This window comes from Lacerta agilis, chromosome 10 (assembly GCF_009819535.1).
Source record: "Lacerta agilis isolate rLacAgi1 chromosome 10, rLacAgi1.pri, whole genome shotgun sequence".
Taxonomy (NCBI): Eukaryota; Metazoa; Chordata; class Lepidosauria; order Squamata; family Lacertidae; genus Lacerta; species Lacerta agilis.
In genome coordinates this window covers 1,844,016-1,871,888 of record NC_046321.1, presented here as the reverse complement: position 1 = coordinate 1,871,888, position 27,873 = coordinate 1,844,016, and the positions used below count along the sequence as shown (strand labels likewise).

Below are 27,873 nucleotides of genomic sequence, written 5' to 3'. Positions count from 1 at the left end.
TCTCTAAGGTGCTATTGGAAGGAATTTTTTTTATTTTGTTTTGATTCTGGTTCTGTATGTGTGTGTTTGTGTGTGTGTGTATGTATATACACACACACACACACACACACACACACACACACACACATTGCTCTTGCTGTTCACAACCCCCACAGGACAGCCATAAAGTGACATCATTAGCGAAACATCCCAGAATAACCAATAACACATAAGAAGTCCACCTCTAACACAGAAGGGCCAATCCTTAGGACACAGCAAAACACGGTAGTGACAAACAAAACCCTGCTTAAAAGTAAACAATAAAAACATGCAAAACAGCAGCCAAGTCAGCGGAAGACGTATCCTTCCATCCCAACAGCCTGGCAGAGTTAAAAAATAATGGTGTCCATGGTGTGCTTGGATGATGGAAGGAAGGTGAGATATAAAAGGAAGTGACCAAAAAGGAGCTAAAAGGAGCCAGAGAGGGAAACAGTTGAGTGAAATCAGGGGTGAAGCACCATAGAATGGGGCTGCCACCAAGAATTCCCCGCCACATGCCACCAGCCTAGACTTGGCACAATGCCAACACCCATGCAAAGTCCTAACAGGGTTGAGCGCCTTGAGTTGCAATGCACATGGTCGATCTAGATGTCCCCTGGGGTCCTTTCCCACGTTACGATGCTATGATTCTGCGTTCCACGTTAGCTCTGCCGCCTCGGAAACACGACTTCCCTTGTACACACCACAAAGCTCTCCCCGCATTCTAGGTCCACGCAACGCGGAATGCAAGATTGCGGAATGCAAGATTGCCAACTCGGAAACAAGATTCACACGAGGCTCCACACACACACACACACACACACACACACACACACACACACACACAAACACCCCTGGCACCATTGCGGGAGGAAACCTGCTGCGCCAGCCCACGATTGCCCCACGGACCTGCCTTTCCCTGCAGTGGAAATGCTGGCTGTGGGGCAGCCGATATATACCAGGAAGGTCCTTACCTGTGAGAAGTGAAATTGTCATACGAGCCGACCGTGTAGTGTCGAAACAGCCTCTTGGTCCTGTCTTCTCGGGTTTCTGGAAGGGAAGAGCAAATGTTTCTCAGAGACGTCGAAAGTCGGGATGCGCCAATTTCAAACCCTTCCCTTCCCCCGCCTCCCATGGGATGTGCCCATCCCAAGCTCTTGCTGTTAATGAATGGTATCTGAAGGAGTGTGCATGCACACGAAAGCTCATACCAAGAACAAACTTAGCTGGTCTCTAAGGTGCTACTGGAAGGAATTGTTTTATTTTTTTATTTTGTTCTGTTAATGAAGGCCCACCTGGAGATTCTAGGGACAGGTGGGGAGATGTGTCTGGAGGGGATGTGGCCAAGGGCTGGCAGGGCCCACTTCTTTGGGCACCCAACTCCCGTGCTTCTACTACTCGGATGCATGTTGCCATCTCGCCAAAAGTGAGCCAAATCGAGAAGTGGGCAGGTGGTGAGCAAGTCCTGCCCTGCACCCAATCCCCAAGCCCCCAACATGGCAGATCACATCCAGAGATATCCACATGGACTATAACTGCCCTTTCAACCAGCATGATGGCTGCTGCTGCTGCTACCACAATGGTGCCAGGGTAGCTATGGGGCGAGGAGAAGAAATGGGGGGTAAGGGATAGGGGGCCATTGGCAAACTGAAAATTTGTGCTTTTAATCTCCTCAAAACTCTTCGATATTGCACCTGTTGGTTTTACACGTGGGCTTGATGTATTGTTTTGCATTGCATTTGTTTTGTTTTTTTCCTGCACAATGCCATGGTATTTCGGAGTGACGTGTTTATAAACCCTGCAAAGAAATAAGTAAATGGTTAGTATCGGTGGGCCTCCTGGAAACGTTGATTCCCTGAGGAAAGCCACGCCGAGTTCTGCTGCCAGGCTAAGCCAGAGGGATCTGTCTCCATGGCTGACCTCAATGGGAATGGTATGCGCCCTCCAAGGAAGGAAGCGAGTCTGGTCTGGACCAGAAACGCTGGGAGAACGTTCAGGACCCCTAAGAAGTGGAGACCCACAAGCCATGAGCTGGAGCTTGAGACAGGCTGCAACTGAGTCTCCGGAAGTTGACATCTTTAATGTGTAGCCTGCAGGCGTGGAAGCAGGATCCCACCAACAGCCCCCTGGCTCCTCTGCACTCTCCAAAAGCTTTACTTTTTCATCTCTTGACCGTCCTGAAGCCAAGATGGATCAAGACCGGTGAAAAAAGCCTCTTAGGTTTCCTCTCTGGCAGGCCAGCTGTCCAGTGTCCCAGGCGAAGGGGTGGCTCAGATCGTCCTGGAAAGGCAGGAAGGAGCAGATTTTTGGGAGAAGCGAGGAGGAGGAGACAGGATTCGTGGCCAGCTTCAGTCATCTTGTTCTGGGAGTTGCTTCTCATCCCTCACCTAGCTGGTGTGAGGTGGCCTCTTCTGCTTCTGGAAGAAGGCTGCTATTGACCGACGCAGAGTCCAGGCAGCAACGTCCAGGCAGGCAGGATGAGGCCCTTTCAGAAGCCACAACACAGAAGCCTTCTTGCTCCCCATTTCCTTCTCCCAGAACTCGTCCATGAAATCTAGGAGCCATTTCTGAAGGAGAGCAGTTCGGCTTGTGAGAAATGGTTGACGAAGCACATCATGGCTCCATCCCTAGCCCTTTGTGCCGCAGAAAAACAGGGGGGCATGGTGCAGCATTGTAGCTCGGGCTCAAAAGTCCTTTGGGGTGGCATTTCTGAGGGCAAGAGGTTTCCTGGCAAAGCAGGAGCCAACACCGAAAGGAAACTCTTGCAAAAGCAACCGGCCCCAGACTGCAAAGCAGAGAGGTGCCGTTCCCTCTCGCCACCAGCAGGTGGGGCACTTCCCCTACTCTGGAGAAAGCGCCTGGGCTACTGCTTCGGAAGCGTTTAACCCGCTTACCCTCAGGTCTCTCATCTCCGCATCTCCGGTAATAAGCGGCCCTTTGAGCAAACAGATGTTCCAAATGGAGGCCAGCGCCAGCCAGACCTGGGAGGGCAGGTGAGGTTAGCCGGTAGCCGGTTCTGCGAAGGTATCTGCAGCTGTGGCCAGGTGGAAGGGCAGGAATGTGCCAGGTTGCTGCTCAAAGCTGCCCAGGCTGCTGTGCCACACTTGGTGGGCACAAAAGATATTGGGGCAGGAGGGGGGGCATTGCCACCTCCAGCTTCAAGGAGCGACAGCTTCCTTCCACACCGTGTCAAGAGAAGATGAAACCGACCACGATCCCATTTCATGTGGGGGGCTTGGTTCCATGAGTTCTGTGTGGACTCAAAAAATGCTCATACTCAAAAACTCCCCCTTTGCAACCATCCTTACTCTTTCGAAGACACTGCGCAGACCCCAGTAAGGAAGGCAGAAAGCTTAAAAGCTCTTTCTGCGCTGAGCAAAACTTGCGTGCCTCGAATTCCTGCAGTTTCAACAGGCTGGCCTTCGACTACACAAGGTTGAAACCGCACAAGTTAAATGTACATAATATGTGGCCGAATTGTACCTGCTCTCCCCTCCCCCCCCCATGCTAGCAAAAAAAAAAACGTAACAGGGGCCTCATATTCCACAGCTCTGCAGGCAGAAATATTTCGCGGGCAGGAGGGGGCTTGCAAACTATTTCTGCTCATGGGCTTACCTACTGAACCCTTGTGGAAAGGTAAAGGTAAAGGGACCCCTGACCATTAGGTCCAGTTGTGGATGACATTGGGGCCACCGTACAGCTTCTGGGTCATGTGGCCAGCATGAGTAAACCGCTTCTGGCAAACCAGAGCAGCGCACGGAAACGCCGTTTACCTTCCCGCCGGAGCGGTACCTATTTATCTACTTGCACTTTTGACGTGCTTTCGAACTGCTAAGTGGGCAGGAGCTGGGACCGAGCAACAGGAGCTCACCCCGTCGCGGGGATTCGAACTGCCAACCTTCTGATCGGCAAGCCCTAAGCTCTGTGGTGTAACCCACAGCGCCACCCGCGAGCAAATGGCAATTGCTGGACCCCTTGGTGGCTATTTATCCACCAGGGGCACAAGCCTGGTCCCTAGCCAAATCACCCAGATACCTGGATTTTCCATGCATGCATCTCTCTAGCCGGCTGAGGGGCCAGGTCCCTTTCTAGGCCACTGGTTTGTTTGTTTTTTTACCCACATGCAAGGATCCTGCTGTATTTCCCTCAACGCTGCTGTGGTCTTTGTCGCTCATACGCGGTGTGCAACAAGCAATCCGGCCTCCCTCAAAGTGCCCAGGTTGGGTGCATGAACAGAAGCCCCTTCAGAAGTACGCCGAGTGCCCAAGTGCTTTGGGGAGAGGGTGGGGAGTGCTGTGCAGGTGGACGGGTGAACCCACGGAAAACGGTGAAATTAGTGGAAGCGGCAAGGCCGATTTCCAAAGTTGCAAACGTGCAGTCCGGAGACACGACTGAGTGCAGAAGGCTGTGGGAACGGGTGCCGGATGCGGAGTCCTCCCCTGTGCTTTGTAAGAGGAGCACTCCAGGGACATCCGTGTGGCCCTTGACCATGCAGCTCTGCTCCCTTGTGCCTCAAAGGCCCGGACCGTTTACCTGGTCCCGAGAAGGACCTCCTGGTGGAGAGCGGAGGGTCGGTCAGGGCCAGGCCTTCCACGCGGACCCTCTTCCTTCCATGCTTGGCGAATCTCTTGCTTGACTTCGCTGCGGCCACCCTGGAGGAAGCTGACCCTGAGAGCCAAGGAATTGACGACAGAGACCACCGGTTGGCTGGACGGCTTTGCTTTCTGCATCCGGCATGGGGCAGATTGGCTATTTTGGCACATTCACATTTTCTTTCGTTTTCCTATCACGTGACCTTTCCCAAACAAAAGGCTGCGGAGTGGGGGAGGGTAAGCCTGGACCAAGAAAGACCACGGTGCCTGTTCCAGCACAACTTAGCAGCAGCACTGATGCTGAAGGCAGCAACCAGGGCCATCTTTACCCGGGGGGTTCAAGGGGTGAGGGACACCCGGGCGCCGAATTCTGGGTAGCGCCATGCGCCCGCCACTAAAGCCGCCTAAGCTCTTAACTATCTACCTGTTATGAAACAATAAATAATTTTGATCAAACTAGAAAAACAAAATAAATATATACCTAGGTGTTACCGAAATGTATACCTAAAGGTAAAGGGACCCCTGATCATTAGGTCCAGTCGTGTCCGACTCTGGGGTTGCGGCGCTCATCTCGCTTTACTGGCCGAGGGAGCCAGTGTACAACTTCCAGGTCATGTGGCCAGCATGACTATGCCGCTTCTGGTGAACCAGAGCAGCGCATGGAAATGCCGTTTACCTTCCCACTGGAGCGGTACCTATTTATCTACTTGCACTTTTGATGTGCTAGGTGGGCAGGAGCAGGGACCGAGCAACAGGAGCTCACCCCATCATGGGGATTCGAACCACCGACCTTCTGATCGCCAAGCCCTAGGCTCTGTGGTTTAACCCACAGCGCCACCCTACTGTTTCACGAAAGGACTTTCGACTTTGTGCCAAAGACGCGCCGCGCCAGCAGTGGCGCTTGTTATTCACAACGGCGGCGCTTCAGACTCAACGGTGGCACTTGCCATTCTCAACAGCGCCATGCACTCGAAATTAACTCTTACATATTATGTTACGTATTGTATTGAGCTGCTATGCGGCAGCGGGGTCAGCGGCACCTGTGACACGACTGATGTTTCTCCTAAGCAGGTACCTAAACAATACTTATAAGTTTAAATGTGGTGCTGTTGCATACTTAAGTATAAGTGTATTGTAAATGAATGAGCAAATAAAAACGTTTCTTTTTCCTCCCTTCTTTCATAAACAAGAGATAAGGCATAAGCGTGGTGTCTGACATACAGGTGAAACTCGAAAAAATAGAATATCGTGGAAAAGTTCATTTATGTAAGCAATTGTTTTCATTAGCTACTGGAGTTTTAATATACGAGATAGACTCATGACATGCAAAGCAAGATACGTCAAGCCTCGCGTTTTTATAATTGTGATGATTATGGCGTACAGCTGATGAAAACCCCAAAGTTGAGATTGTTAATTTGGGGTTCTCGTCAGCTGTACGCCATAATCACAATTATTACGCTGCTCTCCACCGGTCAAATGCTGGCCTTTGGTCTCCCGCTCCTGCCTGTCCCTCTGGCAGTCTCTGGCGCGGCTTGTGGGGAAGGGGCAGAGGCAGCTGGAAAAAAATCTCCTCTGTCGTGCCATCTTGCAGCGAGCCAGCTGACACATTCCTGGTGCCGCTGCCGCAAGGGATCTTCCTGCAAAAGGAAGACGGCAGAGGGAGCTCAAGGGTTGCCATGGGGGGACCTTCTTGCTCCTGATGCTTCTGACAAGGTGCTGGACCTTTCCGAACGTCCTGCAAGGCTCCTGCAAAGCCATGCCAACTCGGAAGGCTGCAAAGCTCGGACTGCCCGCACTTAGCACAATTCTGATTTCTTTGCAGGAAGGACAAGAAGCGCTACGCAAATAGCAGCCTCGGTCGGTCGGCAAGGCTTTATTTCAAGCCTGATCAGTTGAGCCTTTTGCAATACGGGGGAACTTTTCCTTTTCGCAAAGAGGTGTCAAGGGCACTTCCTTGGCAAAGGAATGCGCAGGTGGGCAACTCTTTCTTGTCAAAGGTAACACAGTTCCTTCTACAGCTGTATATGTGCCCACCAGCAGGGGCGTTTCTAGCCCCTTGGCTGCCCGGGGCGGGAAGCCAAGAGGCACCCCTGGGGGCGGGGCATCGTGGCGTGTGTCATGACGTCATGACGCACATGCACAGCGCTTGCTTCCTTTTTTTCTCCCCTTTCGGCGCTGGCTGGGCTGCGGAGCCGCAGGCCAGCCAGCGCCGAAAGAAGCAGCCGAAAGGGGGGGGGGAAAGGAAGCAAAGCGGGCACGGTCAAGCGCCCACTTTGCTTCTCTCCTTTTCCCTTTCCGCCGCTTCTTTCGGAACGAGGGGCGGGCCAGCAAGGAGGGGGCGTCACGCTTGTCGCTGGCATGACGCCCCCTCCTCGCTGGCCCACCCCTCGCGCCGAAAAAAGCCACTGGGAGGGGGGGGAAAGGGAAGCAGAGCAGGTGCGTTCAAGCCCCCTCCTCGCTGGCCTGCTCCTCGCACAGAAAAAAAACCACTGGAAGGGGGAAAAGGCGGCATGCTCCCATTCGGGGGCCCGCCCCTGCCCACCAGCGACCAGGCAGCAATTCCCAGGTTGGGGCTCCAGGGAGCAGTTGCAGCCACAGGGGACACCCCCTCCCCCTGGTTTATGTGGCTCTCCTCCTCCTCCTCCTCCCCTTGCACAGGCTTTTAGCTGTGCAGCCAGTCCGGAGAGCTTGGAACTGCTGGTTGCTGGTGACTTCTAGCCTGCTTTCTGCAAAGATCTCCTGCAGGGCTGAATCCTTTGCCTAAAACTGTGCACCTCGCAAAATCTGTGGCAAGGTCACGGCTGCCTCTTTCTGCCAGTTTCCCCTGCACAAAACTCCCAAGGGAAATGCAGACTGGCAGACTGGTATATCTGAAGGAGCGTCTCCACCCCCATCGTTCTGCCCGGACACTGAGGTCCAGCGCCGAGGGCCTTCTGGCGGTTCCCTTGCAGCGAGAAGCCAAGTTACAGGGGACCAAGCACAGGGCCTTCTCGGTGGTGGCACCTGCCCTGTGGAACACCCTCCCACCAGATGTCAAAGAGAGAAAAAACAACTACCAGACTTTTAGGAGACATCTGAAGGCAGCCCTGTTTGGGGAAGCTTTTAATGTTTAATAGATTATTTTTATTATTATTATTATTATTATTATTATTATTATTATTATTATTCAACCCCCCCCCCGGGAGTGTCGCAAAAAGTCAACTATATGATCCTGGTGCTTGAGAATGAAGAAGCACCAGGAATACACCTGCAGTCGGGGGGTCAGGGAGCATGCCCTTTCCAACACTTCTCACTCTTAAGAGCAGGATCCGTGCAGGTTCGCCACCTTCCCCCTAACTTACTCCCTCTTCCCACCCACCCAGCGCCAGGGAGCGGCAGGACGCTGGGGGAAGGGGGCTGGAGCCCGACTCGGGAGAGGGGAGCAGTGATTTGTGGGGACCTGTACTGGCCAGGAGGCAAGAGGCAGAGTCTGGGGAAGTTTCAGAGCTGGAGGGTGGAGCGCAGGATGGGTTGCAAGAAGGGGAGCGAGAGGCAGGGGAGGCGAGCGAAAGGTTGGGTACTTCCCCACCGTCTCCCAGAACCAGGAGGTGTGAAAGGGGAGGAGTGGAGGAAGTTTTCCATGTAGGCACAGTCTCTGACTGCATGCATGCCCTTCGGGGAAGGTAGGTGAACTGAGGGGGGGGGGAGTGGCCCCCAGTTGCTGTAATTGTTTCATAGACCAAGAAATAGCTGCCTAGATGCTAGTCTGGCATGTGGGGGTATTTGAAGTGCCTGCTTTAGATAATAAAGAGCTAACTCTCTGCCGTGTGCATTCCTTTGGCTGTGAAGTGTCCTTGACAGTGTGTGTGTGTGTGTGGGTGTGTGGTTATTATAATTCTCAATTATATTATGTTGATTCTTCAACACCAACTTTGTTGGACTGGTCATGTTGTGCAGATGCCCTGATGACTGTCTTCCAAAGCAACTACTCTATTCCGAACTTAAAAATGGAAAGCGTAATACTGGCGGTCAACAAAAGAGGTTGAAAGACTGTCTCAAGACAAATCTAAAAAAATGTAGTATAAACACCAACAATTGGGAAACTCTGGCCTGCGAGTGCTCCAGTTGGAGAACAGCCTTGACCAAAGGTGTCATGGGCTTTGAAGACACTCGAACTCAGGACGCAAGGGAGAAACGTGCTAAGAGGAAGGCAAGCTTGGCAAACCCTCTCCATGATCAACTCCTACCCGGAAACCAATGTCCTCACTGTGGAAGGACGTGTGGATCCAGAATTGGCACCCGCAGTCACTTACGGACTCACTGTTAAAACCGTGTTTATGGAAGGCAATCTTACTCGGCTATGAGTGATTGCCAAAGAAGAATTCTCAATACTTTCAACATGCCCTTAGTGACCATTCCTTGCTAGCATCTCCAGTGGGGACATTATTCGGTGCTAACAGCTAATCAGGGGCGTTCTTAGCCCCTTGGCTGCCCGGGGTGGGAAGCCAAGAGGCACCCCTGTTGGTGGGGCATCACGGTGCATGCGTGTGTCATGACATCATGACACACAGAACGCCCCGCCCCAGGGGGTGCAGTCGCTGCACGAAGGGGGGCCGGGCGGCAGATTCAGGAGTCTCTGCGGGCTGCAAAGACTCCCGAATCCGCCGCCCGGGCTCCCTTGGCGGAGCGCAAGTCGGGGCAGGGAGAGGGACGGGCCAGCAAGGATACCTGAAGGAGCGTCCCTCCTCGCTGGCCCGCCCCTCTCCATGCCCCAGCTCCGCAAGCCAGCCAGCAGCGGAGCTCGACATACAGGCAAGGGGCGGGCCAGCGAGGAGGGGGTGGTACCCCACCTCGCTGGCCCGCCCCTTGCCTCCATGCCGAGCTCCGCCACTGGAAGGGGGGGGACTATTTTCGGAGCTGCCGGGGTGGCCAGCGAGGGGGGGTGACACCCCTCCTCACTGGCCGCCCCTGCGGCTCCACCCCGGCAGTGCCGAAAATAGCCTTATTTTTTAAATATATATATATATATAATTTAATTTTTTTAAAAAAAAAGTCCAGGGGGCTCAGCCACTGCCTGAAGTGTCACCCTCAGCATGGGCGCTGCCCAGGGCCCCCCGCCCCCTCCACCCCCCTTGCTACGCCCCTGCAGCTAGTGCCACGCAGTGTCCATCGAGGAACTGTGAAGCGGGTGAGGTGGCAGAGGGCCTGACCTTGGCAGGGGTTGGCAGGAGCGCTACAAGAAAGAGAGCAGGGGGTGGTGCTGGGTTTTGCCTCCCCTGTATTTGGGCTGCCCTTCCAGGTTGCGCTCATTGTCTCTCCCTCCACCGCTCTGCCTCCTGCCTGCCTGCCCCACTTCCCTTCCTCTCGCCTCCCGGGCACTCGGTCCTCTTTTGAAAAAACACACACGCTCCTATCGATCTCATTCCAGATAAGAGAATAGAAGCGGCGTGACTTCGTGACGGAAGCTGGATTTATGGGCTGTCCGCAGCCAGAAGGCTCATTCTCTTCCCGACTTCTAAATTTAGCCACTGCTGAGCTGGTACTTAATGGAGCCGTCAAGTAGGCACCAGGGATTGGGGTTGATGGATGGAGAGAACAGGAGGAGGAGGAAGAAGAAGAGGAGGAGGAAGAGAGGACGGGCGGGAAGGTGGCGGGGAAGAGAGAGACGGGCAGCCGGGCTCTAGATAGGGAGGCAGCAGGAAGGCGCTCACAGTCTGGCAGGCCAGACAGAAAACAGGACCAGGTCATGTGTGAATGTGTACACAACGTTCATCTGAAACAAGGCAATTTAAAGCAGAGATTTCGAAGCACCAAGAAAAAAAGAGAGGCAGATTTAAGTGACAGGTCTATCTCAAGCTTCCTGTTTTGCAACTCACGGCCCTTCCCGAGCATCTTAACAGGTTGCTGTTATCATTGATACGTAAGGGCTTGCAAAGAGGGACGCGGGTGGCGCTGTGGGTTAAACCACAGAGCCTAGGGCTTGCTGATCAGAAGGTCGGCGGTTCGAATCCCCACGACGGGGTGAGCTCCCGTTGCTCGGTCCCTGCTCCTGCCAACCTAGCAGTTCGAAAGCACGTCAAAAGTGCAAGTAGATAAATAGGTACCACTCCGGCGGGAAGGTAAACGGTGTTTCCGTGCGCTGCTCTGGTTCGCCAGAAGCGGCTTAGTCATGCTGGCCACATGACCCGGAAGCTGTACACCAGTTCCCTCGGCCAGTAAAGCAAGATGAGCGCCGCAACCCCAGAGTTGGACACGACTGGACCTAATGGTCAGGGGTCCCTTTACCTTTACCTTTACCTTAAGGGCTTGCAAGCGGATGGCACTCTCGTGCTACCCAGGAGCGCCACCCCAAACCCCTGCCTGCACGGCTCCCGCGTGCCTCTCGCAAAACACAATGCCACCTCTCTAGAAATAAGAGCCGAGAGGCGTGGAATGAACACCCTTGCTCTCAAACAAGGACACTAAGCAAGACCACTTCACTGAAGACAAGGACCAGAACCCAGGACAGCGTTATGGGTGCTGGATTTAGGTCAGGCACAGGCAAACTCGGCCCTCCAGATGTTTTGGGACTACAATTCCCATCATCCCCGACCACTGGTCCTGTTAGCTAGGGATCATGGGAGTTGTAGTCCCAAAACATCTGGAGGGCAGAGTTTGCCTGTGCCTGATTTAGGTCCTACTCATGGGCTTTTTTAGGAGGGGTCAGAACCAAGTTGTCTGTGATGCAATTGGTCAGTTAGTTAAGTATTTTTTTAATTATTTACTTGATTGGGGGGGGGCAGCTGCACCCTCTGGCTACACCCATGGTCCCACTGCCCAGAACCAAGCAGAGGGCATGCTGGCATTATTTATTTATTTATTTATTTATTTATTTATTTATTTATTTATTTTTATTTTATTGATTGACTGCTTTCCGATTTATTTATTTATTAACATAAAAGCTGTTTACTGCTTGATTGTAAAACAACAACCTCAAAGCGATTTGCAAAAGATGACCCCCCCAAAACATAATAATATTTACAACCCTACTTTAAAAAAACAAACAAAAGTTAAAACGTTTAAACAGATTAAAATTAACTCACGCTCAGATGAGATAGCTAGTTAATGTGTTAGAGCCTCGTCCACTATTGGAATTAATGCGACAATCGCTCCGCCAACGAAGGATGGCCACGTGCCACTGGGATTTCTCATGGGTATTTGGTGCCCCCCCCATGAGAACTGGATGCTGGACTAGGTGGGCCACTGGCCTCATCCAGCAGACAATTCCTTTGACTTTTTATCATGTCGTACTGTCGAAAGGTGTCTGGGCTCCTTTGGGAGGGAGTGAGTTTGGGGTTAAACTGCAAATGTTAATAAGGAATGGCCCCCCCTTGGTCCCTGATCTAGAAATGGCCGCGCAACATTTGACTCGGGACGGATCCTTGCTCTCAGTCGCCCGTGGATTTGGGGGGGAAACAGGCATTGTAATGACCTTCCACGCACAACGAACCGGGAAAACACATTTGCACGTTAAAAGTGCTTAACGCAAACAATTAGAGAGAAGAATCCTTAAAGCTCTCCTTAAAACCAATTTCTTCCCGAAAACAATCCCCGCTAAACAAGCTCCTTAAAGCCTTTTGATTTAATGCAAATCTGCAGGAGGAGAACATTAAGGATTTCATGGTGCAGCGACAGGAGGGAAGAGAGAGAGTCTGGGGCGCAGTCAAAGGAAGGCTGCGCCGGAAAACCCAACTCTGCCCCTTGGGCATGCTTATCGCGTGGCCCTCACACGCTCCTCTGGCGGCAGGAAAGCAGAGACCACAACTGACGCAGCTGCGGAGGTGTAGGGTGCACAAACGCTAACGCTTTAATCCCCGCTATTTCCCAAGTTCAGGCTTGGCAACCGGTACTTATGCAGCCAGAACCAGCCCCACCCACCCCGTAGGGGGGCGTCAGCATGCTCAGGGAAACCCAGAGGTTTGCAGGAGTACATGTTCCCCTCCCTCCCCCTGCAAAAAAAACCCCAGGAGGGGGTGAAAAATAAAACAGTCCCAAAAAGAAGAGAAAGGAGCTGGGTATGTTTAGCCTGGAGAAGAGAAGGTTAAGGGGTGATATGATGTTGTTCAGTCGTTCAGTCGTGTCCGACTCTTCGTGACCCCATGGACCAGAGCACGCCAGGCACGCCTATCCTTCACTGCCTCTCGCAGTTTGGCCAAACTCATGTTAGTAGCTTCGAGAACACTGTCCAACCATCTCATCCTCTGTCGTCCCCTTCTCCTTGTGCCCTCCATCTTTCCCAACATCAGGGTCTTTTCTAGGGAGTCTTCTCTTCTCATGAGGTGGCCAAAGTACTGGAGCCTCAACTTCAGGATCTGTCCTTCTAGTGAGCATTCAGGGCTGATTTCTTTGAGAATGGATAGGTTTGATCTTCTTGCAGTCCATGGGACTCTCAAGAGTCTTCTCCAGCACCAGAATTCAAAAGCATCAATTCTTCGGCGATCAGCCTTCTTTATGGTCCAGCTCTCACTTCCGTACATCACTATTGGGAAAACCATAGCTTTCACTATATGGACCTTTGTCGGCAAGGTGATGTCTTTGCTTTTTAAGATGCTGTCTAGGTTTGTCATTGCTTTCCTCCCAAGAAGCAGGCGTCTTCTAATTTTGTGACTGCTGTCACCATCTGCAGTGATCATGGAACCCAAGAAAGTGAAATCTCTCACTGCCTCCATTTCTTCCCCTTCTATTTGCCAGGAGGTGATGGGACCAGTGGCCATGATCTTAGTTTTTTTGATGTTGAGCTTCAGACCATATCTCGCGCTTTCCTCTTTCACCCTCATTAAAAGGGTGATATGATAGCCATGTTCAAATATATCAAAGGATGTCATATAGAGGAGGGAGAAAGGTTGTTTTCTGCTGCTCCAGAGAAGCGGACACGGAGCAATGGATTCAAACTACAAGAAAGAAGATTCCACCTAAACATTAGGAGGAACTTCCTGACAGTAAGAGCTGCTGGACAGTGGAATTTGCTGCCAAGGAGTGTGGTGGAGTCTCCTTCTTTGGAGGTCTTTAAGCGGAGGCTTGACAGCCATCTGTCAGGAATGCTTTGATGGCGCTTCCTGCTTGGCAGGGGGTTGGACTGGATGGCCCTTGGGGTCTCTTCCAACTCTAGGATTCTATGATATCTGTGCTATGCTTGCATGCAACATTTACTCAACTGAGTTTCACCTTCAGCGACAACCCTGCGAGGCATGTTAGTCTGGAGGTGGTAAGGTAAAGGTAAAGGGACCCCTGACCGTTAGGTCAAGTCACAGACGACTCTGGGGTTGCGGCACTCATCTCGCTCTATAGGCCGAGGGAGCTGGCATTTGTCCGCAGACAGCTTCCGGGTCACGTGGCCAGCATGACGAAGCCGCTTCTGGCGAACCAGAGCAGCGCATGGAAACGCCGTTTACCTTCCCTCCGGAGTGGTACCTATTTATCTACTTGCACTTTGATGTGTTTTCAAACTGCTAGGTGGGCAGGAGCTGGGAACGAGCAACGGGAGCTCACTCCGCTGCGGGGAGTCGAAGCGCCGACCTTCTGATCGGCAAGCTCAACAGGCTCAGTGGTTTAGACCGCTTAAATCACAGCCGAGAGGCGATTTGAACCCGAGTCTCCCCAGGAAGCTCACTGGGGAGATCTTCACCCAAGCAGAGCTGGCTGCAAAATGTTTCCAAAAGTTGGGAAGCCTGAAGGAGGCTCAAGGTGGATGGAAACTCTGCTGAAAGTCCAGGAGGCCAATCATGAAAACACCGGTTAGGTTTAATCTGGCAAATATTAGGGTTCTTAAATTTAAAATAGGTTTGGCAATAGGAGGGAGACGATTGCTCCTATGTTGCAAGATGACCCTCTGGGTCCGGCTCAAGCCTACAATTCTGTTACTGAAAGTGGACAAAGAATAGGTAAAAGGTAAAGGACCCTAGACAGTTAAGTCCAGTCAAACTATGGGGTTGCAGCGCTCATCTCGCTTTCAGGCCGAGGGGGCCGGCATTTGTCCACAGACAGCTTTCCGGGTCATGTGGCCAGCAGGACTAAACCGCTTCTGGTGCAATGGAACAGCGTGACAGAAACCAGAGCGCACAGAAATGCCGTTTACCTTCCCGCCGCAGCGGTACCTATTTATCTACTTGCGCTGGTGTGCTTTCGGACTGCTAGGTTGGCAGGAGCTGGGACAGAGCAATGGGAGCTCACCCCGTTGCAGGGATTTGAACTGCCAACCTTCCAATCGGCAAGCCCAAGAGGCTCAGTGGTTTAGACCAGTGTTTTTTCAACCACTGTTCCGCGGCACACTAGTGTGCCACGAGATGTTGCCTGGTGTGCCGTGGGAAAAATTGAAAAAATTCAAGAGAATTACTTTATATATAGTCAATATAGGCACAGAGTTAAATTTTTTAACATTTTCTAATGGTGGTGTGCCTCGTGATTTTTTTCATGAAACAAGTGTGCCTTTGCCCAAAAAAGGTTGAAAAACACTGGTTTAGACCACAGCGCCACACACACGCGAAGAACACATATAGGTGGAACCAGAAGAAACTATCACTCAGGTTCGGGAAGGGGGGCGGCTCTCCCCATGGAGCGAAAAGCAGCTTGGAAGAGGGGTGGCTGCCCCTATCATGGGGGCGGTTGCCTGACCCACATTGCTTCTAGTCCGACAAGGTTGTGTGCTCTGTTTAATGCAGAAAACGGTTTCCCCTCCTTCGCCCAACCCAATGTCCTCCAGCTGTTTTGCACTACTGCCAGAACCAGAGCCAGAGGAACGGGCCAGAATTGGTGTGTGACCTTTGCAATATTCCAAGGACCTTCCTTCTGCCCGCAAAGAGAACATAAAACAGCAGAGAGTGTCTGAAATGCTACTGTGGAAAGCAGCAGATACGCTCAGCGTTTGCAGGACAGATACAAATGAGTCCGTCCCCCCCTTTGTTCCATTCCTTACGGGCGACAAATAGTTCTGCGTGCACTCCCCCCCTCAGTGACACCTCCCCCCCCCCCCCCGTAAGTGGGCCCCGGTTAAAAATGGCCCCTTAACTCGCAGAGATTGTGAGCAAACCTGATTGTAACATTTGAATACGAAAATGTTAATGGTAATCAAGAGCTGCTTAAGAGTACTTAGCTAGATGACTGAAATCCCACAATTGCACATGAAGCCTTCGGCAATTAAATGTTCCTGATTGGAGGAGAAAGGGAGAGGCAGCAATTTACTAGAAAATGCAAAATATCTGGCAAAAAAGGGGGGGAGTATAAAAGGGGGGAGGAAGTCAGCCATGCCCTCCAGCCTTTTCTTTCTTCTTCTTCTTTCTTTCTTCTTTCTTTCTTTTCTTTCTTTCTTCTTTCTTTCTTTCTTTATTTCTTTCTTTCTTTTTCCCCCTTCCTTTTTACTAAGGGGCCTGACTCATCCATGGAATTTTCCTCTGATTTTTGAAGCTACTTTGCCAGTCATATCCCCAATTGCTCACCCCAACCACCCACCCTGAAAGATCTGCCTCATCCACAGCACCTGACATGGTGCCCAGACAGGATCCTGCAACTCCCGGCGATGCCCGAGACCCCTTTCTTGGGGGCCAGACAGGATCCTGCAACTCCCCAGTGATGCCGAGACCCCCTTCTTGGGGGGCTCATCCATCCCCCCTGCCCACTTCGCTGTCTCTCCAAAGCTTGTCTCTGCCTCAGCTCCCTGCTCCCATCTTAAACCAGCCCCCCCTCCATATACTTCCCATCGCAGTCAAGCTTTCATTCTTCCCCCTTTAAACATGCACGGGGGCAGTCCATCCGAGCGAATGGGGGCACTGCCCCACCAACCTCGCCCTGGTAACTGTGGAACTCGCCGCCACAGGAGGCAGTGGTGACCACCAATGTGAACAGCTTGAAAAGAGCATTTGGCAACTTCGTTTGACAACTATCGATGGCTCCCAACTAACCACAGCGGCTACGGTCTGAATGCCAATTGCTTGAAATCGCAGGAGGGGAGGGTTGCTGCTCTTGTGCTTGACATCTGCCTGAGGGTTTGCCATAATAGGCATCTGGTGGGCCAGTAAGATCAGGGGTGGCGGACTAGTGCCGGCTGTTCCCAAGTAGCTTTTAAGACTCTCGGTGCTCTGTTTGCAGGCAGAACCCGTCTCCTCTGGATCCAAAGAACATGGGAGAACTGTGGGGCAATGTCCTTGGCTTGATCCAGAAGGAGGAGGGGGGAGGAGGAGGAGGAGGAGGAGGAGGAGGAGACCTTAGTGGACCGGCAGCCTGCTCTCTCAACTCAACAAAATGAAACAAAATCAACAAAATTCCTTCCAGTAGCACCTTAAGAGACCAACTTAGTAGTTAGTTAGTTAGTTTGTTAGTGCCACACGGGTGGCGCTGTGGGTTAAACCACAGAGCCTAGGGCTTGCTGATCGGAAGGTCGGTGGTTCGAATCTCCGCAATGGGGTGAGCTCCTGTTGCTCAGTCCCCGCTCCTGCGCACCTTGCAGTTTGAAAGCCACATCAGAGAGCAAGTAGATAAATAGGTACCACTCTGGCGGGAAGGTAAATGGCGTTTCCATGCGCTGCTCTGGTTCGCCAGAAGCGGCTTAGTCATGCTGGCCACGTGACCCGGAAGCTGTATGCCGGCTCCCTTGGCCAATAAAGTGAGGATGAGCGCCACAACACCCAGAGTCGTCCACAAACTGTCTGGACCTAACGGTCAGGGGTCCCTTTACCTTTACCTTTACCTAATATATCAGTGACTTCCCTTCTTCTCTTTCCATGGTTCATTTTACATATCACAAATCCCTGCGGTATTTTACAAAAACTATACCATACCAGTGTTCATTACTGCATCCATCAAAAACTTATTTGCACTGTTGGATGTATCTTAACGCTGCCAGCGTTTTCAGCAGTACATAGTTATTTCCCATATATTCAATAAATGTTTTTCCAATCTTCTCTAAATGTCTGTTCTTCTTGCTCCCTCGGCCAGTATAGTGAGATGAGCGGCGGCAACCCCCAGAGTGGACACGGACTGGACTAATGGTCAGGGGTCCCTTTACCTTTACCCAAGTTTGTATTGATATGAGCTTTTGTGTGCATGAAATTTATTCAGCACACTTATTGGTATCTGAAGAAGTGTGCATGCACACGAAAGCTCATACCAAGAACAAACTTAGTTGGTCTCTAAGGGCTACTGGAAGGATTTTTTTTTTATTTTGTTTCAACTACGGCAGACCAACACGGTACCCACCTGTATAAAAAAATATGAAAGCAGGCTTCTTGCCATCAGCTCTCCCTTCGTAATCCCCAACCCCCATTATTTCCATGGAGCAACAACAAGTCTTTGTCCTCATTTGCAGTGGCTGTTCATGTACATGGTGTGTGTGTTGTGTGTTTGTGCGTGTGTTGTGTTGTGCAAAAGGGCCCTGAAGACAGACACCTGCCCTGCCCGTTCTGTCCCCTCAGGCTCAGGTACCACAGTCAAGCCCTTCCTCTCCAGACAAGGCTGTGTTAGGTACAAGAACAAAAGAATAACAGAATCTTAAGAGTTCAAGGGACCCAAGGGTCATCTAGCCCAACCCCTGCAGTGCAGGAATATCAACCAAAGCATCTATGACAGATGGCCACCCAACCTCTGCTTAGAAACATCCAAGGAAGGAGAGCCCAGCATCTCCCAAGGGGGACCATTCCACTCTTCAACAGCTCTTACGGTCAGAAAGTTATTCCTGGTATTCGGTTGGAATCTCCTTATTTTGCGACTTGAAGCCATTGCTTCAAGTCCAACCCGCCTGTTTAAGCAGAAAGCAAGCTTATTCTGTTGAAGAGTCCTGCAGGATCAGGTCCATGCCTGTCTAGTCCAGCATTGTTTTCTCACAGTGGCCAACCAAGATACCTGTGAGAAACCCCACAAGCGAGATCCGAGCACAAATGCAACTCTCCCTCTTGTGGCTTCCAGCAACTGGTGCTCAGAAGCATGGCTGCCTCTGAGCATACATAGCCTTATCTTCCATTAATGTGTCTTGAACCTCTTCCAAAGCCATCTGGGTTGGTGGCCAGGTCTGCTCCTGCAGGAATGAGTTCCTCGGTTTAACTATGCGCTGTGCAAACCACAGAGACCAAGGCTTGCCGATCGGAAGGTTGGCGGTTCGAAACCCCACACGGGGTGAGCTCCTGTTGCTCGGTCCCAGCTCCTGACCACCTAGCAGTTCGAAAGCACGTCAAAGTGCAAGTAGATAAATAGATACCGCTTTGGCGTTTCTGTGTGCTGCTCTGGTTCGCCAGAAGCGGCTTAGTCATGCTGGCCACATGACTCAGAAGCTGTCTGTGGACAAACGCCGGCTCCCTCGGCCTATAGAGCGAAATTAATGCCGCAACTTCAGAGTTGTCTGCAACTGGACCTAACGGTCAGGGGTACCTTTACCTTTACCTTTACCTTTACCCAATGGTAAGGCTGGAGGAAAAACCCTGAAATGTGGTTGCAACCTGTGTAGACAGCAGTGGGCTGCATATGCAAGAGATCCGCTCGGACTCTGGCCGGTTCCCCAGCTCCCGTGCTCGTCTCCGATCTGTATCGTTCTCCTTCCTCTGGAGAGAGACTGGACTTGAGAAGCCAGGATGGGCAAAGAGTTGAGGAAAGATGGATATATAACATGGCGGAATGTATTTGAAAATATCTGAACGAAGTAATTGTTGATCTGCATTCAATAATAAGAGGTAGACGCATGGGGATTTGACAGGAAGTCTGATTTGTGAAATTAAAGTTTTGCTAAGTTAAGTCTGTTATGTATACGTAGTAAGAGAGTCTAGGCATATATAGGTTGTATAAGTAAGTGATGTATGGATAATCCAGTTATATGCCTGGCTGAATTTTTTTTTCCTTTTTCTTTTTTCTATTTTTTATTATTTATTTATTTATTTATTATTATTATTTATTATTATTATTATTATTATTTTATTATTATTATTACCTTTAGTTTTCTCTTGAGATATAAACAATGGGACACGGACGTGACTATGTGGGATGTTAAATTTTATTCAGTAATATTGTATAATAATAGTTGTAATGCTTTGTTACCTTTTTCTCTTTCTTTGTTAAACAAAATGAATTAATAAAAATTAAATTAAAAAAAAAGAGAGAAGCCAGGGGTCACCACGTGCAATTTCCCAGAGGCCAGAGGACTGCCGAGGCCGTGCACCCCCTGGAAATGAATCACGGGCAGTGGGCACCGCATACGCGATCAGCTGTGTCGAGTCCACAGGGTTTGGCCTTCCGTAAGAGAGCTACCAAGAAGCCGCCGTCACCCCGACCGTCGCCATTTTGCACAGGAGAAGGGGCGGCCGAGGCGGCAATTAGAGGTGCGCCCTCGACCCACAACCAAGTGCTGGGAAGAAAATGCAGGGCGAGTCACGCCAAGTCTCCCAGGCAAAGAGGCACTTTGGAAAACGTCGGGTGGCCTGCGTGTGCCAATCATGCAGCGGGAGCAAAAGCTGGTGGTGATCACAGGGCCCTGGCGGGCAGGGAGAGAGAATCATGGAATTTCAATGCTGGAAGGCACATCATTAAGACCAGTCTTTCCCAAACTTGGGTCTCCTGATGTTTTTAGACTACGGTTCCTTTCACCCCTGACCCCCTGAGTCCTGTTACAGGTGGGTAGCCGTGTTGGTCTGCCATAGACGAAACAAAATAGAAAATTCTTTCCAGTAGCACCTTAGAGACCAACTGAGTTTGTTCTTGGTATGAGCTTTCGTGTGCATTCCAGTAGGAGAACACTTCAATCTCCCAGGACATTCTATGAAAGATCTCAAAGTAGCTGTCTTAATACAAAGGAATTTCAGAAATAGACTGGAAAGAGAAGTGGCTGAATTGCAACTAATCACCAAACTTAAAACCATGGAGAGACCTGGTCTGAACAAAGACATTGGATTCTTATCTCATTATACATAACAAAGCTATCTTTAGCCATCTCACCCCTTGCCTTTCCCTGCAAGACCAATTGCAGTCATTAACAGGTTTTCCACACCTATCATCTGATCACCCATTCCCACCACCCTTTTGAGTAATACCCCTCCCCACTCCCTACTATTTAAGGATCTGGTGACTTCTGTTTCAGTGTATCTGAAGAAGTGTGCATGCACACGAAAGCTCATACCAAGAACAAACTCAGTTGGTCTCTAAGGTGCTACTGGAAATAATTTTCTATTTTGTTTCCCCTGAGTCCTGCTAGCTAGGGATGATGGGTGTTGTAGTCCAAAAAAAAACCACCCAGTTTAGGAAGCACTGATCTCTAGACCAACCCTCTGCGATGCAGGAATTGCAAGTAAAGAAATCCTGGCAGGTGGCCAGGAAGGAATCCTAGAATCCTAGAGTTGGAAGAGACCCCAAGGGCCATCCAGTCCAACCCCCTGCCAAGCAGGAAACACCATCAAAGCATTCCTGACAGATGGCTGTCAAGCCTCTGCTTCAAGACCTCCAAAGAAGGAGACTCCACCACACTCCTTGGCAGCAAATTCCACTGTCCAACAGCTCTTACTGTCAGGAAGTTCTTCCTAATGTTTAGGCGGAATCTTCTTTCTTGGAGTTTGAATCCATGAAAGGAGACCCCGCCACCTTCTGGGGTTCTTCGTTCCACTGCCAAATGACTCTCACTGTCAGGTTGGATGGCTACCTGCTGGGGGTTGGACTGGGGTGCCTTCCCACCCTATAATCCTATCGTTTTATGATCCCACAGCCACACAGCCTTCCCTGATGCCGAAGCCCCCTTCCAGGGGATTTAGGCTAGGACTGGGGGTCATTCCCTGGTTGCACCCTACCCCTCTGGGCCGCAGTAAGTGTGGGGCGGCTGCTCAAGCGGCTGGCAGGCTGCTCCCCTCCCAGCGTAATTGATAATAATGACGGAGGCTGAGGGAGAGATGGAGAATCGAGTCGGTTTTGCCTCCTCATCTATCAACTGGGTGCCTCTGAATCCTCCCCCCCCTGCCCCCGATGCCAATGCCATTCGGCTCAAGTGCCTTCAGGCAAGGGCACCGACTCTCGATGGCTCCCGTGGGGAGCAAAGGGGGAAGGAGATTGCAGGGGAGCAGGACCTTCCTCACCACACCCCTGTTGCTGCCTCACGCCCCCCCGTGTGAATCCAGGGAATGGGTCTTCTCCCAAGGACCTCTGAAGTTGGGAAGGTGGCTGCAATAAGACCTGCAGCAGCAGCAGCTGGTACTTCCAGGATGCTGGAGCCATCATTGCACCCCCTCCAAAAAAAAAACCTTTGCCATTTGTTGCTGCCAAACTCCTCTGGAGTAAGGAAGTGGGACTCAACCACACGGTCTAGCCCAGTGAGAGGATCCCTCCCCTCTGAACTGCACTGAAGCCAGGCTCCTTGGAGTGCAGGAAGACCAGAAACACCATTGCCGGTTAGCTCTCATTTTGCTTTCATAGAATCGTAGAGCGGGGTGGGGGACCTGAGGGTCATCTAGTCCAACCCCCTGCAATGCGGGAATTTCCCCCATCCAGTGTGAGGCCATACCTTATACGAATGTGCTAGCAGTTTTGTTGCTGCACCACTAAATCATCGTTTATTTATTTATTTTGTGATATTGAATTTATTCTGTGTTTCTTAATCGGTTGGGTTTTTTCTTGCCGTTTTTGAATTTACTGACATTTTGTATATTTTGACGTTCCGAATGTTTGCTGCAAGCCGCTTTGGGCACAGCTCAGGGTGGGAAAGCGGCATATAAGTGAACCCAATCAATCAATCAATCAATCAGTCCACCATGGCAGGTCCCAGCCAGCTGCTCCACCAGTTCCCTAACGCAGGGTGACGTTTGGACTTTGCTGGCTGTAGCTGGCAAGAGGGAGGGAGAAAAGACAAGCAGCCCAGGAGTGAAGCTGGGCTCAGTGAGGGTGCCTGGGCCACCTTTGGCCTTTGAAAATGGGTGGGCACCGTGCCCAGAAGAAGATGAGGCTGGATTGCTGCCACGCGCTCTATGCGGGGTATCCCTTGTGCCTGGTCCTGTGGCTGCAAGTTAGTGCAGGATGCTGCAGCACGATTGCTGACAGGAGTGAGGCCTTCTTAGCATGCTCAGAGATCGGCACGGGTTGCCCATTTGCTGCTGAAGGGGACAATTCTCTGTTGTGAAATGCTTTTTAATGATTTTCTTTAGCCTGTTACAGAACTGTGTATCCCTATATTACATATATATATTTGTGTATTATTGCTCCTACAAGCCTCTGTGAAGAAAAAGAGTTTGAATTGGCATAGGCAGAACAGGGGCCTCTTGCAGGGCAATCTGCTGAGTCTCTCAGGTTAATGCACGCTGTCTGGAGGGATGAGAGATAGAGCGGCTGGCCTTGTTTGAGACAGAAAACAATGCAGCTAATGAGCAAAGTAGTAATGTAAAGTAGTAGTTTTTCCCAGTAGTAATGTACGGAAGTGAGAGCTGGACCATAAAGAAGGCTGATCGCCGTAGAATTGATGCTTTTGAATATGGTGCTGGAGAGACTCTTGAGAGTCCCGTGGACTGCAAGAAGATCAAACCTATCCATTCTCAAAGAAATCAGCCCTGAGTACTCACTAGAAGGACAGATCCTGAAGTTGAGGCTCCAGTACTTTGGCCACCTCATGAGAAGAGAAGACTCCCTAGAAAAGACCCTGATGTGGGAAAGATGGAGGGCACAAGGAGAAGGGGACGACAGAGGATGAGATGGTTGGACAGTGTTCTTGAAGCTACTAACATGAGTTTGGCCAAACTGCGAGAGGCAGTGAAGGATAGGCGTGCCTGGCGTACTCTGGTCCATGGGGTCACGAAGAGTCGGACACGACTGAACGACTGAACAACAACAACAACAATGAGCAAAGAATAGACTGGGACACTCACACTTAGTTTTGCAGCTGGCAAGAAGGGAAAGAGATTTTGCTGCTGCCAATGTATTAAACTTCATATTTTATATTCAGTCCATTGAAGTTTGTTAGGGTATTTTCATAATGTTAGTAGGCTCATTGCTGTTATTGCTATATTGCTTTTATGCTTTTGTATTCTCTGCCTGATGCAATAAGTTTCTTGCTAATTAACAGAAGTTATGCTTTCTTGCTGATTGGTAAGCACAGGTGCAAATAAATAGATCTGAGTGCTGAACCTTGAACAAACAATAGTGGATCTGTGTGCTCACAAGCCAGAGTTCTATGCTGCCAACTTGTAGGAGGCTTGCCAGGAAAACCCCCTTTACATTCTTCTGTGATGGACAAGGAGGGTGGGCTCTGGGGGGAGGCTTGAAGGTTGAATTCCCGGAGAACACGTGAACACTGAGCTAAGTTTCGAATTCCTATAGGCATGTATAAAAGAACATGCACACCAGTTTCTAGGTGTGCAGTTTGGCGAATTATTGCCCTGCACCTTTTGCTTTGCATATGCGATCCAAAATAAACCTGTTGTATCCTGCATGGTGTTTGCCTCTTTGTGTTCATGTTCCTGCACTCAAGAGCCCAGAATGGTCTTACACTGCCAGGAGAGGTTCAAGGCTTTACTAGTAGTCTGTAGAGCTCAGTTTGGGACCAGTTGAGCTATGAGATCGCCTTGCCACGTACGGGCCCTCTCGACAGCTTCAATTGACAGAACGGGCACTGCTGCAGGTGCCCCTTCTGCCTTCGTAAGACCTTCATTTTTCCGTGCGGCAGCAGGCACACTCTGGAACTCCCTGCCTATCTGAAGAAGTATGCATGCATCTGAAGAAGTGTGCATGCACACGAAAGCTCATACCAGGAACAAACTCAGTTGGTCTCTAAGGTGCTACTAGAAAGAATTTTCGATTTTGTTTTTTCTCCCTGCCTATTGATACTTAACTGTTCGGTGCCTGCTAAAAAAAAACCATTTCTGCTTAGACAAGCCTACCCAGACATGCAGAACATTGATTTATTTGCTTTTAGTTTATTTCTGATTTTACCTCCTGAGTGTTTTGTTTTGTTTTGTCTTACAACCGAGTGGTATGTAATTTTTATGAAATATGTAACATACATAAGAAGCCAATTAAGATGAATTCAACAGTGTAAATAAGTTTTGATGGATGTAATAATGGGAGTACTGAATTGTTTATTTCGTGGGTAGGCAAACTAAGGCCCAGGGGCCAGATCCGGCCCAATCGCCTTCTCAATCCGGCCCGCGGACGGTCCAGGAATCAGTGTGTTTTTACGTGAGTAGTATGTGTGCTTTTATTTAAAATGCATCTCTGGGTTATTTGTGGGGCCTGCCTGGTGTTTTTACATGAGTAGAATGTGTGCTTTTATTTAAAATGCATCTCTGGGTTATTTGTGGGGCATAGGAATTCCATTCATTCATTTATTTATTTCAAAATATAGTCCGGCCCCCCACAAGGTCTGAGGGACAGTGGACCCCTGCTGAAAAAGTTTGCTGACCCCTGGTTTAGTTCACGTAAAATATGCAGGGATTTATGTTATACAAAATGAACCATGGAAAGAGAAGAAGGGAAGTCATTGATATTTTAAGGCTGTTTAAATGGATATTCTAAATTGCAAAGCAGAAAATGTAATAATCGATCTATCGATAAATCTATAACATGCACAAGAAGCCTAAGCTGGCTGGGATTTCTTTTCTCTGCGCCACCTCCTACCCCCAACCAGGACCACTCGCTCGCTGTGTGTGCATGGGGTCAAAGAACCACAGAACAGCAGAGCTGAAAGGGACCCCCAAGGGTCATCCAGTCCAACCCCCTGCGACGGAGGAATCCCAGCAAAAAAAGAGCAAAAAAAGAGCTCCAGTCTCTTTCCAAGGAGGCTTCGGCGAGGCAGCCCGGTCTTGTGTCCCGCTACTTCTGACTGCAATTAGCGAGCTGCCGCAGATCAACCCAGGCGGGGCCGAGATCCCTGCCTCAGCACACCTCAACACGCCTTGCTGGCTTGGAGCCATGGAGCAGGTGGCTGCAGCTAACAGAAGGGCGTGCAAATTAATGCAGGGCCAGCGACTCATCGCCGTCGCCAGCCAGGCTGCCTGTCTGCAGCCGGAAGAGTCCCCCTCCTTGCATCTCTGCTCCCCTACAACGTCCGCCCTCTTCCGCCTACAACAAGCTCCCTCCTGCACCCAACGCCAGCTGCCCCGAAGGGCCCAGTTCAAATCCTGTTGCAGGCCCAGCGTGCCTGCAGATTCCTTGCCCGCCTCCCAAGCCCCTTGTCTTTGTGCGCAGACATCTCCCCACATTCCTGCTTCCCTTGCTCTCATTATTCATCGGCTGCTGCAGTCCGTTCCCGCCAGGCACTCCTGTCTTCCACTGCCTCTCGCAGTTTGGCCAAACTCATGTTAGTAGCTTCGAGAACACCGTCCAACCATCTCATCCTCTGTCGTCCCCTTCTCCTTGTGCCCTCCATCTTTCCCAACATCAGGGTCTTTTCTAGGGAGTCTTCTCTTCTCATGAGGTGGCCAAAGTACTGGAGCCTCAACTTCAGGATCTGTCCTTCGAGTGAGCACTCAGGGCTGATTTCTTTGAGAATGGATAGGTTTGATCTTCTTGCAGTCCATGGGACTCTCAAGAGTCTCCTCCAGCACCATAATTCAAAAGCATCAATTCTTCGGCAATCAGCCTTCTTTATGGTCTTCTTTATGGTCTGCACATCAAAGTGCAAGTAGATAAATAGGTACCACTCCGGCGGGAAGGTAAACGGCGTTTCCGTGCACTGCTCAGGTTCGCCAGAAGCAGCTTAGTCATGCTGGCCACATGACCCGGAAGCTGTACGCCGGCTCACTTGGCCAATAAAGTGAGATGAGCGCACAACCCCAGAGTTGTCCGCGATTGGACCTAATGGTCAGGGGTCCCTTTACCTTTACCTAATATATCAATGACTTCCCTTCTTTTCTTTCCATGGTTCATTTTACATATCACAAATCCCTGCATATTTTACAAAAACTATACCATCCAGCAGTGTTTTTCAACCTTTTTTGGGCAAAGGCACACTTGTTTCATGAAAAAAATCACGAGGCACACCACCATTAGAAAATGTTAAAAAAATTTACTCTGTGCCCATATTGACTATATATAAAGTAATTTTTCAATTTTTCCCACGGCACACCAGGCAACATCTCGCGGCACACTAGTGTGCCGCGGAACAGTGGTTGAAAAACACTGCCATCCAGTGTTCCATTACTGCATCCATCAAAACTTATTTGCACTGTTGGATTTATCTTAACGCTGCCAGCGTTTTCAGCAGTACATAGTTATTTCCCATATATTCAATAAATGTTTTCCAATCTTCTCGAAATGTCTGTTCTTCTTGCTCTCTTATTCTATATGTTAAGTCTTGTGCGTATTCTGTCAACTTAAGTTGTCATCCTTCTTTGGTTGGGACCTCGCCCGTTTTCCATTTTTGGGCTAGCAAAACACGGGCCGCAGTAGCAGCATACATAAATAACCTTTTTTGACACCTGGGAATTTTCGTCCAAATTATCCGCAACAGAAAGGACTCGTGGTGTTTTTTGGGGGGAAAGTGCATTTAAACATTTTTTTCAATTCATCATGGATCATTTCCCAATAATCTTTTACAAGTCCACCGCATATGAAAGAACCTTCCCTCCACCTCTTTGCATCTCCAGCACTTATCTGATTCATCGTAGGCTTGCTAAGATGTATTAGTCTGAATCAGGCTCTTCTCCTGGGAATCTCCCTTTGCCCAGTGTAGTAATAATAATAATAATAATAATAATAATAATAATAATGTGGAGCTGAACACCTGGTGAGACCATGAAGCCAACCTCAGGTGGAAGGGATGAGCTGGGTGAACATGACACCCTCTTGGCTTCCTCCATACTCTCTGGGAGTCCAGGCACCAACCTTCCTTGGATCAGGGCGCAAGAAGGAGCCCTCCTCCCGTGTAAACACGACAGCTATTCCAGCAGTGTTGGCAGTGGCTCCTTTTTGCTCATTTCCCTAGGTCCTCTGGGATCCTCTCCTTGCTTGAACCCGCTGCTTGGACAGTCACCCGCTGCCTTTAAGCCTGATCATGCCCAGCCTGGATCAGCGGCCAAGCCATCCTGCTCAGGACCTGATCCAGCCGTGCTCTTTGCTGGACCAGTTCAGAAAGGGGGGGGGGGCAGATATTGGCCACCCATAATGCAGGGCATGACAGGCAAAGCAGAGGTATGTTACAGAACAAGGCACCCAGAAACAGTGGTGTGGTGGATAAGAGCAGTGGACTCATAATCTGGGGAACCAGGTTCGCGTCTCTGCTCCTCCACATGCAGCTACTGGGTGACCTTGGGCTAGTCACACTTCTCTGAAGTCTCTTCCAGCCTGAGGGCCAGACTCCTTCCTGGGC

The 27,873-nt window shown here is 50.4% G+C and overlaps 1 protein-coding gene across 1 annotated transcript in view; it reads right to left on the bottom strand.

Annotated features, from left to right (window-relative positions):
- The window catches only part of SHANK3 (SH3 and multiple ankyrin repeat domains 3), a 350,793-nt gene that overhangs the window by 90,045 nt on the left and 232,875 nt on the right, over nt 1–27,873 (bottom strand). Inside the window, exon 15 of the mRNA XM_033162485.1 lies at nt 993–1,068. Coding sequence (XP_033018376.1) covers nt 993–1,068 — 76 coding nt within the window. The remainder of the gene's footprint in view (nt 1–992; nt 1,069–27,873) is intronic.